Here is a 15,386-nt window from a genome sequence, read left to right as displayed (position 1 = left end):
TTTAATGTTCCTAATTATGTCAGGTGAAGAATACAATGCATGCAGTTCTGTGTTGTGTAACTTTCTCCATTCTCCTGTGACTTCATCCCGCTTAGCCCCAAATATTTTCCTAAGCAACTTATTCTCAAACACCCTTAACCTATGTTCCTCTCTCAGAGTGAGAGTCCAAGTTTCACAACCATAAATAACCGGTAATATAACTGTTTTATAAATTCTAACTTTCAGATTTTTTGACAGCAGACTAGATGATAAAAAGCTTCTCAACCGAATAATAACAGGCATTTCCCATATGGGAAATAATAATAATAATAATAATAATAATAATAATAATAATAATAATAATAATAATAATACAGTAGTAATAATAATAATAATAATAATACAGTAATAATATTAATAATATAATAACAATAATAATTAATATCATAAACAAACATTTCCTATCGGAGGCACTTAAACTAGTTGCATCTGGCCTCACCGAGGATTTCGATCAACGGCCGCTACTGCTTTCAACATCCAGCAGTTAAATCAGTTTCTTACAGATGTCATTCTAAATTGTTTTACAGTTTTAATAATCTATTGTTTTAATTTTACAGGTGTGTTTCTGATCTGTTGGGTACCATTCTTCACATGCAACATCTTGGATGCGATGTGCACCAAATTATCTTTAGACTGTTCACCAGGTGTCACTGCATTTATCTTGACCACATGGCTTGGCTATATGAACAGCTTTGTGAATCCTGTTATCTACACCATCTTCAACCCAGAATTCCGCAAAGCTTTCAAGAAACTCATGGCACTTGGCACGTAACAGCACTCGACTCTACAAGCTGGCTTCGTAATCATCCTCAGAGTTCCTCATGGTATTTTAGAGAGTGTTGTGAGCTCATGTATGATTTGTGTCGAAAATGTTGAGGTAAGTATGTATACGGGAAAATATTTTTGTCAGTCCATCTATATTCGAAGAGTGAATGTTATCTGGTACATGAAGAACATTAAAAAGGAATTTATGAGTTGAAAATACAGAATCACAAGGAAAAGATATCAAAACAGAACGTGTATTTTTAATTTTTAATATAAAAGTCTGTAGAACTTCTCATTTCAGTAGCATTCCAACTTCTTGGATTTGTATGTTTTTAATTCCGTTTATAATAGAATAGCGCAGTATTATCAAACGTAATTTTTACTCTTTTTAAGTCGATGCAATATGAATTACGTGGTCTTTCCTACAGTGCATAACACGCAGTTCTATTAATGCAGCTACAGTAATGCATAAAAATAATAATTCCGAATACACAGGCAAATAAACTACATGACAGAAATACATCAAGAACTCGGTAATATGGAAGTAACAGTTAAACTAGTTAAACTATTGATATACGAAAGAGTATGTCTACAGAAGGATGACAATATTGTGATGATGAAATGAATTTATTTTAAAATTCTGAGAGTTAACCTGTTATTGAACAATTATTAAGTTGGCTTATACATGAGTTGTGTATAGCTGTCATGCAGATATCTGAAAATCTGTAATTTTCTTTAAATATGGCTCCACTGATTTTGATTACCTTTGTAATTGAAAACAATACACCAAACTCTAATTTGTAAGAAATTAAATTGTAGAAGTATGTACGTCCTTTGTTCACGTCAATTTCATAATCAAATTCCAATGAGGTTAGAACCGATAGTTCATAATTTCTTAGGCCTACCTTTGTGATACTGATCCACTGAGTATGTACCTACACTAATTGAAAACTCTGTCAGTTTAGCCTATATATTGTCAAGGGGTTAGTAATGTTAATAATCCCCGTTTCTTTAAAATTGGAACCTGTTTTGAAGTGCTGTGAATGTAAATATTACAGCTTTCAGATAAAGTAACTCGATTTTTTATGTTATATGTACAGATAATTTTACATATTTTATTTCATTAATCTGGAAAATCGAAATTTTCACACCATAAAGAGCTCTCTCAAACAGAACATGGTGTAAGACATTATTGTCAACTTGACAAAAATATGATCGCGTTGTTTTACATTGGTTTTGAAACAGGTTTATTAGAAGGACATTATCAGATATTTTTGTTAATAGACCATTTTACTTATGTATTCATCTGAGTACATTCTACTCTATATCACTGAGAAACTATGTGGAATATATTTTTAAAATTGTCGGACACATATTTTAAATACAAGTAAAATAAACCACATCATTATACCATAATCCAGTTCATCAAATCCCTGACAGAAGACAATTAAAGAAATGCCACAGAGTACAATTTTCAAACAACTACATGAAGTTAACAAGACACAGTAAATTCTTTCTGCGTAAAATACTTTTCTGTTTCATAATAAAGATTTAAATTTTAACTAAAATTATGTAAGACTGTCTGTGACAAAAAAAATACTTAATGTAATATACTTTAATATGGTGCCATACAATAAAGCTCATATATTAACGTCCATTCCCTTTCAGGTTATTTAATTACGGTAATTGTGGTAGAAATCATATCATGACAGACAGTCCTGGTTTGTTACAGTAGCCTGAATTTGAATGTGAGTGTCACAAATTTGAAAATCTATTTAAATGACATCAGAGGACACGAAAAATAAGATACAGATCTTCATATGTTTTGTGTATTAATTTTTCATTCCATCCTTATTAACTGCTACATTTGACAATAGTGTAGTGTTGGTTTCTTCAGTGTTCACTAAAATAACTAAACGAATTAATTATATTTTGTTAGTTGAGCCCACTTTTAATAATTCAAAGTGCAGGTACATCTGCATTATGAAATGAAATTCTATGATGATTGAATAAATATAGTCAAAGGCTTTAAAGTATTATGTCTGGGTCTTTGCATGTAGTAATAGAGTTGTCTTATTTTATATTTTTGCAAGATACTGTGCTTTAAAATTGTAGAAAGATTCGTAAGTTTCGTAAGAAAGTTAAGTGACTCTTTATACTTAGGTAAGGTTATCTTTAGGACCAATAAAGTGGTGCTTTTAACTGCATAGATTACTAAATGTTGCTGAGTTGTCTCTTTTTTAATTGGCTAGAAAATTGGTTTTGGAAGAAATCAACCGTGATTTATTTGAAGATAATAACCAACGGGCTTGCCAGAGTTTAGTTCTGGTTCATGTATAGCAAGCATTAGCGATCAGAAAATTTATATGTTGACGTTACGCGAAATAAGGTGTTTCCAAATATAAGAAATTAGGCGGAAATCTTCCGATAATTTTCCAAATACATTTTACCAGCACAAGTAACTTGGCGGACATTTTAACACCTCACAAATAAATAATGTTTCTGGAGAAGCAAAACCATCTGAGACAGAACAAAGGTAGCTTGTAATTTGATATTTATGATATTTAGGACTAAAAAGAACTTAAAAGTCATTTTAATGATACTGGTTTCAGACAAAATATACAGGTACCAGTACTACAACATACATAATGTTTCAAATTGCAAGAAACTTGAATTACACATTTTGTCAACGTTTGCATTAAGCTACAGGCGTGAAAGAAGCTTCTCTGACAGGAGTAATATAAAAGAAAATTGTTACGGAACTAGATAGATAGCCACCTTGTAAACTGTATGCTTTGAGTTTATCCATTTCTTCAACGTAAACAAAATCTACTGTAAATATTGAGCTCATTTCTCGCATTAAGATGTTTTTGACTCAATCTACAGTAAGTATAAAATAGATGTAACAATGTTGCTGACAAATTTATTACAAACTAGCCGTACCCGTGCGCTCTGCTGCACCTGTTAGAAATAAATATAAAGTAGTTACATAATTAAAATTTGACGTTTGATCCAGGGAACATTCGTGTTTGATAGAAGGATAAATCGTTTAATATGTTACTTAATTTAAATTGTATTTAAATAATTAATATGCGGTCATTTTGGTCCAGAGAGCAATAATTTGGTGCAATGACAATTCCTTTCACATGTTTCTTAATTGTTATTACATGCAACCATAGTTTAATGAAGATTGACATATCATTTAGTTTTAATGTGTATACTTTATATTACTTGCTATATGTTTCAGAAGTTACTGTAATAACATTGTAGAATTATGTCCATCTAGAGAAACTACACTTTCCAATGGTGAAATAATAATTAAATAATTAATTAGCTTCCGATATTACTTCATACAAACACAGGAACATTCTCTTAGGCTATGTTTAATAGCTTTCGATTGTTGTTGTCTAAGGCGCCTTATAGACGAAGTCATTTGTTTTTATTTCAGTACAGCGCCTTAGATGGTGTTGTTATTGTAATTTTAAAACTCATTTATCTCATTAAATATCAGTGCTATCAAAATTTTGTATTGAATACAACTTATCGGAAATTATTTTTAAAGAAACTTTTGTTATGTAATATTTTTCATGAAAATCAATAATAAGCGAGATATTTCGATTTATTTAATTCGGGCCCCCTTATAACCCCCCTTTTAAATAAAGTATTTTGAATGCCATATAGCCTAAAATCTAAGTTACAACGAACTTACTGTATATTTCAATTTTCATATAAATCGGTTCAGCCATTATCGCGTGAAAAGGTAACAAACATCCAGACAGACAGACATACAAACAAAAATTTCAAAAAAGAGATTTTCGGTTTCAGGATGGTTAATTATACATGTTAACACCAATTATTTTTGGAAAATCGAAAATTACCAGAAAAATTTTGGCTACAGAGTTATTATTAGTATAGATTAAAAGTTGCTGATAGTAAATATTAGGCATCATGAAAAAAACATTCATCATTGTAATTAATACAAAATAGAAGCATTTTTTTTCCCCTCAAGCATTTGAGATGAAATGAATTTCCGTCCTCTGGCCCATGTCTAAAGATTCTATGCAGCCCTTGAAGAAAAGTTATTTGGGAACTATTGTCATATACAGTAGCATTATGTAGATGTCTTATGAGGAATAAGACGATCGTGATTTTGAGTTTTTAATTTCTTTTACAGATTTGTTGCTGGTCCAATGCCTAGGCACTTGAAAATGAAGTCATTTGCCATCCTGTACTCCATTATTTTGTACAATGTTATGTTCTGTTATGTTCCATGTTCATCTCCTCATTTGTATCACACAATGCACAGGCGGATGTACCGCGATATGGGAAATTCCTCTCCTGTGCAGGTGGCTTGCCAGTCATAATCTGTTATCAACCAGAACATTGTAACAGAAGATTTACGTGGCCCTTGGGGATTATCTCGAGGTTGGTCAATAACATTTCCCAGGTTTTATTTTTTTCTTCATCCGAATTTTGTTGTTTTTGGGCAGATATAATTTAATTTTAATTACCTAGTTGTTTTACAGAATGAAATTGAAGTTCGTTATTGCATAGTTATAAAATTTCAGTGCCCTTTTAGCCAGAAAGTCTTTTATAGACTTAAGAACACATTAATCCGTGGCACTACAGCCCGTGAAGGGCCTAGACCAGGCATGCACAAGGTTTGCGCTCTCCGAGCCGGCTCACAGCTCATGAGCGGAATGCAAATATTAGCTGCGCTCTGTTATGAGGGTGGACTGGAAGAAGGGGTGATCTCGTGCAAAATATACACAAAAGGAAGTACTATTACGAGTGCTTATGAAATAAATTCCCGTTCAGTGTTTGCCAAACTATCTTGGACTATTATTAATTAATAAAGAAATATTTATTTTACAGAAGTAATAGAAATTCTATAGATACTTAAATGTACAATATCATTTTGTTATATTTTTATTTATCAGTACATCAAAACGAGGTTTTATGCTGTTGGCAGCTGAAAGGAACAGTAGCCTACTGATCATAATGAAACATCAGTTACATATGTTCGATGCCTGCCTTTATTAAAGTTGATTATAGAAAACAGTTGCTCACTAATATAAATGTTGAGCCAAACATAGCGATCATTTTCACAGCCAGCCTGTGTAGTCGTGGATATTATTGCTAATGTTTAGTCTTGTAAAACTCAACGAGGCTAGTAGTATTATTCAAACGATCTTTAGCCCTTAGGTCACATTGAAGATCAATAAGTTCGAGCTGTAAATCGTCAAATGTTAAATGTTATGTTCCGTCTTTTAGATTCCTCCATACTGTACTGTAGCAGTAGGTAAGCAACGTGAAACAGTTACTGAGAATAGGCCTTCACACTGCACTCCACTAGATAGCTGAGTGGTCGTTTCCCTCTCCTCTACCTATAGCAAGTCTATGTCATTCTGACGTATCTTCCTCGCCGTTTCGGCGAGCGGTAAACACAGCTCTCCCACTCCAAAAGAGCGCGCACGCTCGTTGAGCGCTGTTTGTGCAGGCCTGGCCTAGACCGACCAGCCAGCTGCTGGCCTCACGCCCACATGCCGAAGCAGAGGTAGACGATTATCCAACCAGAATGGAGGTAGCCTATCGTGTGGTTAGCATGATGATCCCCCCAGCCGTTATAGCTGGTATTCACAACCGGATTTCGCTACCTATTGTAGCTCCCCAAGTGCATCACAATGCTGGGTGGGCACCAGTCCCATACACTGGCCGAAAATTCATGAGAAAATTTCTTCCCTCATGAGGACTCGAACCAGCGCTCATTCTGTAATGCGAGTCCTAGGCGGGATGCCTTAGAATGCGACGCCACGGTGCGGGACTAAGAACACTTGCTTACTCGAAAATATTTTTTATTACTGGTACCTATCTCTATTTTAATATTTGAAAAGCATTCGAGTCACAATAATAACAATAATATGTATTAATCATAAAAAAAGCCTATACATTTTTTTCAAATCTTTTGAGGACATGGTAGGCCTTTACAGGCTACAGCACAGAGTTACGAAATAAGTATGATTTTGAATATTTTCATGATGATCAACGTGATAAAAGGCTTTTGGATATTTGCACCGTGTCCTAGAAGTAGAAATATCCAACGATTCGGAGCTACATGTAAGTTCTATCAACTGGAAAGATAGGGAAATGGGAACAGGGAAATCTATTTGTTAGATTCATTCTCATGAAGAAGAGGCCAATAGCCTAAATTCAATAAGAAGATTCATAGAATCATAGGAACCCAGGGAAAATGGTAGGCTGTTGTTAAGAGGAGAAAATATGGAGTTAATTAATACTGAAGATGAAGGTTTAGTGATAAATAAACTGATTATGAAGGCCAAGAAGTGGAACAACAGTCTTTTGTTATACGAAGCAATAATTTATAGAAAATAACTTCTTCTTCCTTTCGTATATTAGGCCTAAGGGCCTATTACAGTCTTCTCATTTCGCCATTTTAGCTAATGATTCAAATATTTATTTCCTCTTGGATTATAATTTAGTCTGCTTGGCAAGGTACCTATTCTTTCAGAAGTCATTCTAAGAACATGAGATCTCCATTTGGTTTTATAATGTGAATGTTTCTAAAATTGGATAAGTTTTTAATTGTTCTAAAATGTAACTAATTTAGTGTATAGTCTGCAGTTCTTCTCAGGCAATGATTCGGTGTTCTTCACATTTACATATAGTCCAAACTTCACCACGGTACCATACAAGAGAATTGGTCTTGTCACTGTTTTGTAGGCTTAATTCTATAATGTTTTAAACAAGAAGGGTCTAAAAATAGCATTCATTGCGTAATTAAAACCATTCAATTTTGCTGATACTGGTACTGTATATCCTTTTCCAATTGATAGCGCAAATGGTAATCTGTAGATATCGGTAGCCTACTTAACACATGAAACTTGTTCTAGAAGTTTATTGCAATTTCAAATTTTCTGCTAAGATATTTTTTCCTACGAAACCCATTACTTCAACCTTAACAACTGAAAAAAATGTCCATCTCATATTCCTCAGAAATACGTTCCAATTCAAAGGCTGAACTTTGGAGTTTATCTTCAGAATTTATCAATAATACGTATTACATCATCTGTAAACATGCAAACATTTAAATTTCTGTTAATACTTAAGTTTCTATGTCTCGTTTTCCAGATTTTATCACGTATCTTAAGTTATATACGGTAATAAACTAAATTTTTTGAAGAGACATCCCACTTTTGGGCGAGACATTTTTGTTTGTAACCCCTCACTACTGTACTGATGACGATACTTAACCCCATGGGGTTGTATTCGAACAATATGAAATCCTGTAGAATTGAAAACAAAGATAATTTTACTCAGTCTTTCACTATGTATTACCTTATGTCATAATTTAATGACTTGAATGATTGTTCTTGATAAGTAACTTTGACGGTAATAAACCCATATATATATATATATATATATATATATATATATATATATATATATACTGGCCCTCCTCATAATAATTAGAGAGTCAGTCAAACTTTTACAGAACTAGTATATGGACTATAATTCAGTGTATGGAAAAAATTGACGCACTATTATCATTTTTCTTTTTCCTTCTTAGCTTTCATTGATTCTTTACTTGAAATTTTTTTTCTTCTGTAAATTGCCATTGTTTGTTTGTGTATTTGTTTGCCTTTTTTCTTACTCTTTTAGCTCTCATCTTCTATTTGTTCTTGTATTGTTTTGTATGCTTTGTCTAATGGCAGCCTCTAATTTGAGGAAGCTCTGATAAATAAATAAATAAATAAATATAAAAGAAATTTATCAGCATATCAATAACAACCTCATAAAATTACTTACAAAAAACACTCCCAAAAATAATATACACTTATGAAAAAAAAATAAAATAAAATAAAATAAAATAAATGAATAAATAAAAAATTATTTGATTAACAATATTTTCACCGTTACAATTACACATATATAAAAACTAAATATAAACATTTACATAGAGATAAAAAATTTTACAGGAGAAAAAGTTCGTCCAAAGGGCTGGACTCGGGAAGAGTACCCAAAACGCTCATTGCATTTCCGCGTTGAATAGCAATACTTAAGCGTTGACGCAAATAAGTAGTGCAACGGCGATCACCAGTAATGGAGATCAAAATTTGGCCGATTTGAAATACCAAAACTTTAGCGTCATGACTCCAAGGATATATATATATATATATATAATTGAATTAATTATACTTATCGGACCCAACATGTCTTTGAAACAGTGAGATGAGATATGTAAACCTATTTTCTTAGATTGGCCTTTCTTGCTCATATATTTTTCGAACATTTGAGCATTTTGAACAGTAGTTTGCAAGACCAAGATGTTAACATAAAAACAAGCAGATATAAAATCGACGGATTTACAAGGAAACTTGATTTCTGGCTGATATTACTTGGCAAAAAGAATTTTTATTCTTTACAGTGTATTCAAGACTCATGGAGAATGTAATGTGACAAATGCTGAGTTTGTTTTTGCGGACATGCAATTAAGTTTACACAATTTTAAACAACAAATTTTAAGTATTTTCCAGAAGAAACTCAAAACAATTGCGACACTTACAGATGGATACTGAATCCATTTTTAGACAGTTGCTTTCAACTGGTTGAAATTCAAAATCTATTAAGGAAAGACTCATTGAATTATGTAGCCTACTTGCTGTTGGAACGTTGAAACTGTCCTACTTTTTTTTCTCAGAGCGTAAACCAGTTTTGGGTCAAAAGAATGCAAGAACACCTTGAGCTTATATTATCTTTTGCCAACTGGTGACAGACATACATCTGGTATGCATTGGCAAAATATTCCTAATTAGCTAAACACGGAAATAGGTATCCAGTTTTTGTACTCAAAATATATTATGTTTGTGGCCACCTAGTTCTTTTGAAGCCAAGTACTGAAGCTGCTTAAGACAGAAATAAAATTTTACTCTTAATGTTTTAAATGCCATCATTTATTTACCATGGTATCACTCAATTGTGATTTGGTAACAGTATCCTCAGAAGTGTAATTTAATCGAAAATGTGAAATTATGAGCATACTTCTGCAATGTTTCTCATGTTATGCATATAAATTATATATGTAAAGCAGAAGCTTTTATAAATATGGCAGTTCCAGTCATGGATGTTATCATATCTTTTAATAGGACCGAGTATTGGCGGTATAACCACAACATCAGAAATAGAGGAAATGCTATTTCATCTCTTACGCTGGCCTGCCACGGCGTAGAAATGTTCCACAAGTGGTACTTGTGAGAAAGGTCGGTGGCCTCTAAAACTCCTCCCGGCCAGGTCCGATGGACCCATTAACAAACGACAGGTGTGGCCCTCCAGTTATACTGGGGGTTTACGTGAGTGGGTGATGTAACCACCATTACAAACAAAAAATTGGTGCCCACTTAAAAAACGGTTACACTTATGCTAATTAACCTAATTACAAATCCAAATTGCCCTCTATGCAACAAAGAAGAAGAAATGACTGAAGATCATCTCATAACCTGTGAAGTTCTACCTGATGGATCCACCACAGAGAAATATTGGAGAGCAAGAACGCTAATGGCTTCATTGCCAAAGCCCGGCATTAGATAACAACAACAACAACAACAACATCTTTTAATAGGGGTAGGAAATATAAATTAAGTTCAGATATGACACTTTTAATTTCAGAGATGTATTTCCATGTGTTATGATTAGGGCCTATAGTAGAAGATTTTCATTTAACTGTGAACTTGAAAAAATGTCATGTTACTATAGATTTACAATTGTGGTACCTACTTGTATGTTTCCCAATGAAGATACATTGACTTAAATGTTCTATACAATAATACACACTTGTAGCAGATGACATAACGGTATATTTTTATGTCTTTATCCGTTTATTTCCTTTCTTCTATCCAGTGGCATTGTAACACTCTCCATGGTCCTGTAAAGCCTTTTTAGAAGGCCCCTAAATTTCTGACACTTCTTAATTCGATTGTTTTCAAATTTCTCCACTTTTCTTGTATGGTAGCCTACTTATTCTAAAACTCATATAAGGGAGAGACTACTTGAATGTTTCTACTTTTTAATGGATGAAGGAGTTTTAAAACACTATGAAGAAGCCCTCAAATTTTCCGTTGCACCACTGCTTGTCATTTTAACACTGGATAGTGGTCGAAAAAGCAAAGTAAATGTACTAACAATCACAAATATTCTTTCTCTTACATTAAAGCACAACAAACAACAGACGTTCTGTAGTTTGTGTTCATAATTCATTGTTCTGTTGATAGACATCGAGTGTTCTTTTAAAATAGCATTGGCAAATTAGTTCCTATTTCTTAATTCTGGTATGTTAGTATTAGTTTTCAGTAATACTGTATTTACCTGAATGTAAGGAGAGGTTTCTTTTTTTCAATTTTTTCGTTTGAAAAATGGGGGGTCGACTTAAATTCCCAAATTCACGTATTAAGAAAAATACACAAGTTGCATCAATTTCTTATGTTGTACAATATACCAAATAATTACATAGGCATAGTTATTTCTCTGGTGTCCGCTGGTTCACAATGGTATCGAATTGCGAGTATATGACAAAAAAAAACTGTTCCAAATGTTTACTGGTACCATACTTCAGCTTCATCTTCATAAAAGCCATTTTTGGTAAATAGAATTTTAGACTGTTGTGTCCTACAAGGATAGAGATTTCATTTCATCAAGAGAATCTTTCTATTTTGCAGAAGTAAGTAAACTTGAATTTTTTTCTGTTCTAGATCTAGAACCATAGTTATAATAATGTTTTAATAATAGATTAATAGTTTATGAATTTATCAACAAAAATCATAATCATGATCAGATATACAATGTGAATACCGTACATCTTTCTGTGTCCAAAATTTATTCCACTTTTATTTTCTTTCTCCATTCTGTTCTGTCTCAATGGAAAAGATGGCTGCAAGACGTGGAAATGGATTTGAAGAGTATAGGAGTTAGAAGATGGAAAGAATTGGCACAGCAGAGAAGTGATTTGTCGAGGATTTTGAGAGAAGCCAAAGCCCACCCAGGGCTGTAGTGCTATAGAAGAAGAAGAAGAAGAAGAAGAAGAAGAAGAAGAAGATTATTCTGTTCTGTCTTTCCAATTCATCTCTGAACATAAAAAATATCAACAAAAATACCTTAAAAATTAAATCCTACAGAAACCGTTGGAAAACTAGGGGTCGTCTTAAATTCGAGATTGTCTTATATTTGGGTAAATATGGAACGTAATTGGAAATGAAAAAATAAGGACTGGTGCATAAAATGCATCATTATCATTCATACACTTCCATCCTATCCTGAAACTTCAATATCTGTTCTACGAATTCCTGTACTGACAGTATTATTTAATGTATTATAGTGTAAGATACACAAGTTAACACAAACTTAAACGAACTCATGTCCACATTCCCCACTCACTGGCATAGTGTCGAAGTCAACAGGATATATGTGTTTAACCAAAATGTAATGCAGAAAAATCATCAAAAATCCTTACGAAAAATTATTCTCTTTGTATAGCCAAACTCATAAATATTAACAAAATGTTGCTGAGTACTCCTACATTCAACTACCATCATCTTTCTTTAAAAAAAAAAAAAAAAATACTTATCAAAAATCTCTGTATTATAGTGATGGAGTAAGAAAATAAAAAACACTTGTCATGTACTGCTGCAGAGACATCTTACAAGAATATCTTCCTAAGGTCTGTTTTTAATCGTGTTATAATATGCACAAGCAGATTTTCCCCTACAATTGATTTTCCTGCAATATGTGTTATCAAAAAATATTTTCATCATTGTTTAAATGTGAATTCATTGACAATTGAATCAGGAATGTAAAGTTTACAGCATTAGTGAATGTTTTATGTTTCAATCATTATTATTTAAAATTGTGTTAGTGGTTAAACTATATTATTTTTTAACGTGACTATTACACTTTTACTACGTCATACTACTATTGACCAATAAAACGGTACGAAAGGACGTCTTTCAACTAATCATGGCTGTTTATCGCACAATTTTATCACTTCCCTAGCATTTGTTTGTTTTTATCACTTCCATAGCATTTGTTTCTTTGTTTGTCAACATTTCAAACTGCAAATTCTTTACGGTATTATAAAACATGCTTTGCAATCGTCATTTGTTTCATGCATAGATAGTCGACTCAAAAATGACGGCTCCATTCAAATATTTTGGTGAAAGTAACATTAGTGAAACAGAATTTTAGTAAGTCAGTTAATATTTCGCGGCTGCTCGTGTAATGGGGATTAAGTATGATTTCTCTAAACTGGGATAAGTACTGATTTCAACTCTCCACAATTCCTTTTTTCTTGTGTTAAAGGGGTTAAATCATTCTTCCATCCATGATGCAGTTATAGCACTCCGTATTTTGTGACAAAGGGGTTTTGTTCAGTACCAAAGGAGAGAAGTTTACATACCTTACAATTTGACTTAGGCCCCTTTACACGAGCAACCGCGATTTATTTTATTGTATTAAAGTACTTTATTTCTTCTAATCTTTATATACTTTCTTCTAATAGTGTAATAATCAATTAAATCCCACTCGAGTTTTGATTTTCTCTAGATAAATTAAAACCTCTAGTGAGATTACTGTTGAAAAATTTTAAGTTCTCGCTTTGATTTTGTCTGAACAGACCTAAACAAATAAAAATTAAGCATAGCATATTTAAGTCACTGATACTACTGACTGAAGACTATGAAAACATAATATTATGACAAAAAAATTGACGGAAAATACGAAAAATTGCGATTATAAATAAATGTTACTGGTAATGAAATTAAATATATAGTTTAATGACAATTTTCTGGTCTCTGATTGGCTCAGAAACCCTGATGGAACTGGTATTTAACCCTTGCAATGAATTTTGGTGAAGTCCAGAGAGCCTAATTAGTCAAATCCACACTCCTAACCTCCACGCTGGGGCCCCCTGAGATGTTTTAAGTTGTAAAAGAGAGTGTGGGTATACGGAAAGCAATGGGAAGATGCCGCATTTATCTATCCCAAGAAAAACTGCAAACATGGCATGATCATGAGACACTGCTAGGAAGTCAAGCGAAGCATAGCAGTGGCAAAAGAATTTTTCAAAAGGAAAAGGGGCATCTTCTGCGGACCTCTGGAAAAATAACTAAGGAAGAGACTAGTGAAGTGTTTTGTGTGGAGTGTAGAATCGTATGTGACAGAAACATGGACATTAGGACGAAGTGAAGAGGAACGACTAGAACCATTTGAAATGTGGATATGGACAAGAATGGAGTATGTGAAATGGATAGACAAAATAAGAAATGAAGCTGATCTAGGAAGAGTGGGTGAAGAAAGAATAATGCTGAAACTGATCAGGAAAAGAAAAAGAAATTAGCTGGGTCACTGGCTAAGAAGAAATTGCCTACCGAAAGAAATATGGTGAACGGAAGAAAAGTTCAGGACAGAAGAAGATATCAGATGATAGACAACATTAAGATACATTACTTCGTTTTAACCATGACAATGCTTTTTAGTTCTTTTAAGAATTCTGGTTATTGTATTGTGTTTCTGTTTTGTGAAGGATTTTAGATAAGGGCGCAAATAGCCATAGTAGCTGACGTGCCCTTTTTTAAACCCTTCTAACTAACTAAAGATACATGGATTGTATCCAGAGACTAAAGAAAGGCAGAAAATAGGGAAGATGGGAGAATGCTAGGTTTTGCAGTGAAAGACCTGTCCTTGGTCATGTTGATGGTATGGTTATTGGTGAAAGTGTTCAAGAACTATTATTATAAGATGCTAAAAGATGTATTGTGACAATTGTGGTGCCAGTAACATTAAGTTAAATATTTTGGAATTGAAATTGAAAAGAAGGAAACAATGATTCTGAAATAGAAATGAGAATAATTTTAAGGATCGATCTGCAATAGCAATGATGAAGGAATTTTGTGAGATAAGGAGATTTTAAAGTATAATTAAAATCCATATTTATAAATCAATAATGAGAAGTTTAATAACTTATGATGCAGAAACATAAATTACGAGTGCAAATTTAAAATCAAAATTGCAGTCAACAGAGATGGATTTTAAGAAGGTCAATATGGTGGTCTTAATTAGATAAAATTAAAAAGATACAAAAAGACAACAGATGTACTCTAAAAATTCTATTACACAGTTTGTGGAAGCTAAACAATATTGCAATGGTTTAGACATGTGAAGAGAATGGATGCGAATAGGTTCCAAAGAAGAGTTTCGAATAGGTCCCAATTGGAAAAAAAAAATAGGAAGATCTAAGAAAACGTGGCTGGAAAGTATTATTGGCATTATGGAAACGAGATAATTACAGGATGGTAACTGGGAAGACAGAAATAAATGAAAGAAGAAGATTCAGTTGTATAAAAATTGTGCATAGAAAAGTTTACAGTATTTAGTTACATTTAAAACCCGTAGGCTACAGGCTATGCTATGTTTAAGTTACCTACTTCGGTACAGACAAGAACATGAATCATCCAATACCATCTTTAATTTTTTACCATAAATTAAAATTCACATATAAAATGTTAAAATGTTAACCT

General features: G+C 32.9%; 1 protein-coding gene across 1 annotated transcript in view; it reads left to right on the top strand.

Annotated features, from left to right (window-relative positions):
- The window catches only part of Dop2R (dopamine D2-like receptor), a 52,229-nt gene extending 47,377 nt beyond the window's left edge, over positions 1–4,852 (top strand). Inside the window, exon 9 of the mRNA XM_069849701.1 lies at positions 597–4,852. Coding sequence (XP_069705802.1) covers positions 597–811 — 215 coding nt within the window. The 3' untranslated portion in view covers positions 812–4,852. The remainder of the gene's footprint in view (positions 1–596) is intronic.
- Positions 4,853–15,386: the final 10,534 nt, after the last annotated feature.

This window comes from Periplaneta americana, chromosome 16 (assembly GCF_040183065.1).
Source record: "Periplaneta americana isolate PAMFEO1 chromosome 16, P.americana_PAMFEO1_priV1, whole genome shotgun sequence".
NCBI lineage: Eukaryota > Metazoa > Arthropoda > Insecta > Blattodea > Blattidae > Periplaneta > Periplaneta americana.
The sequence above is the reverse complement of the archived record's forward strand: the minus strand, read 5'-3'. Positions and strand labels throughout refer to the sequence as shown.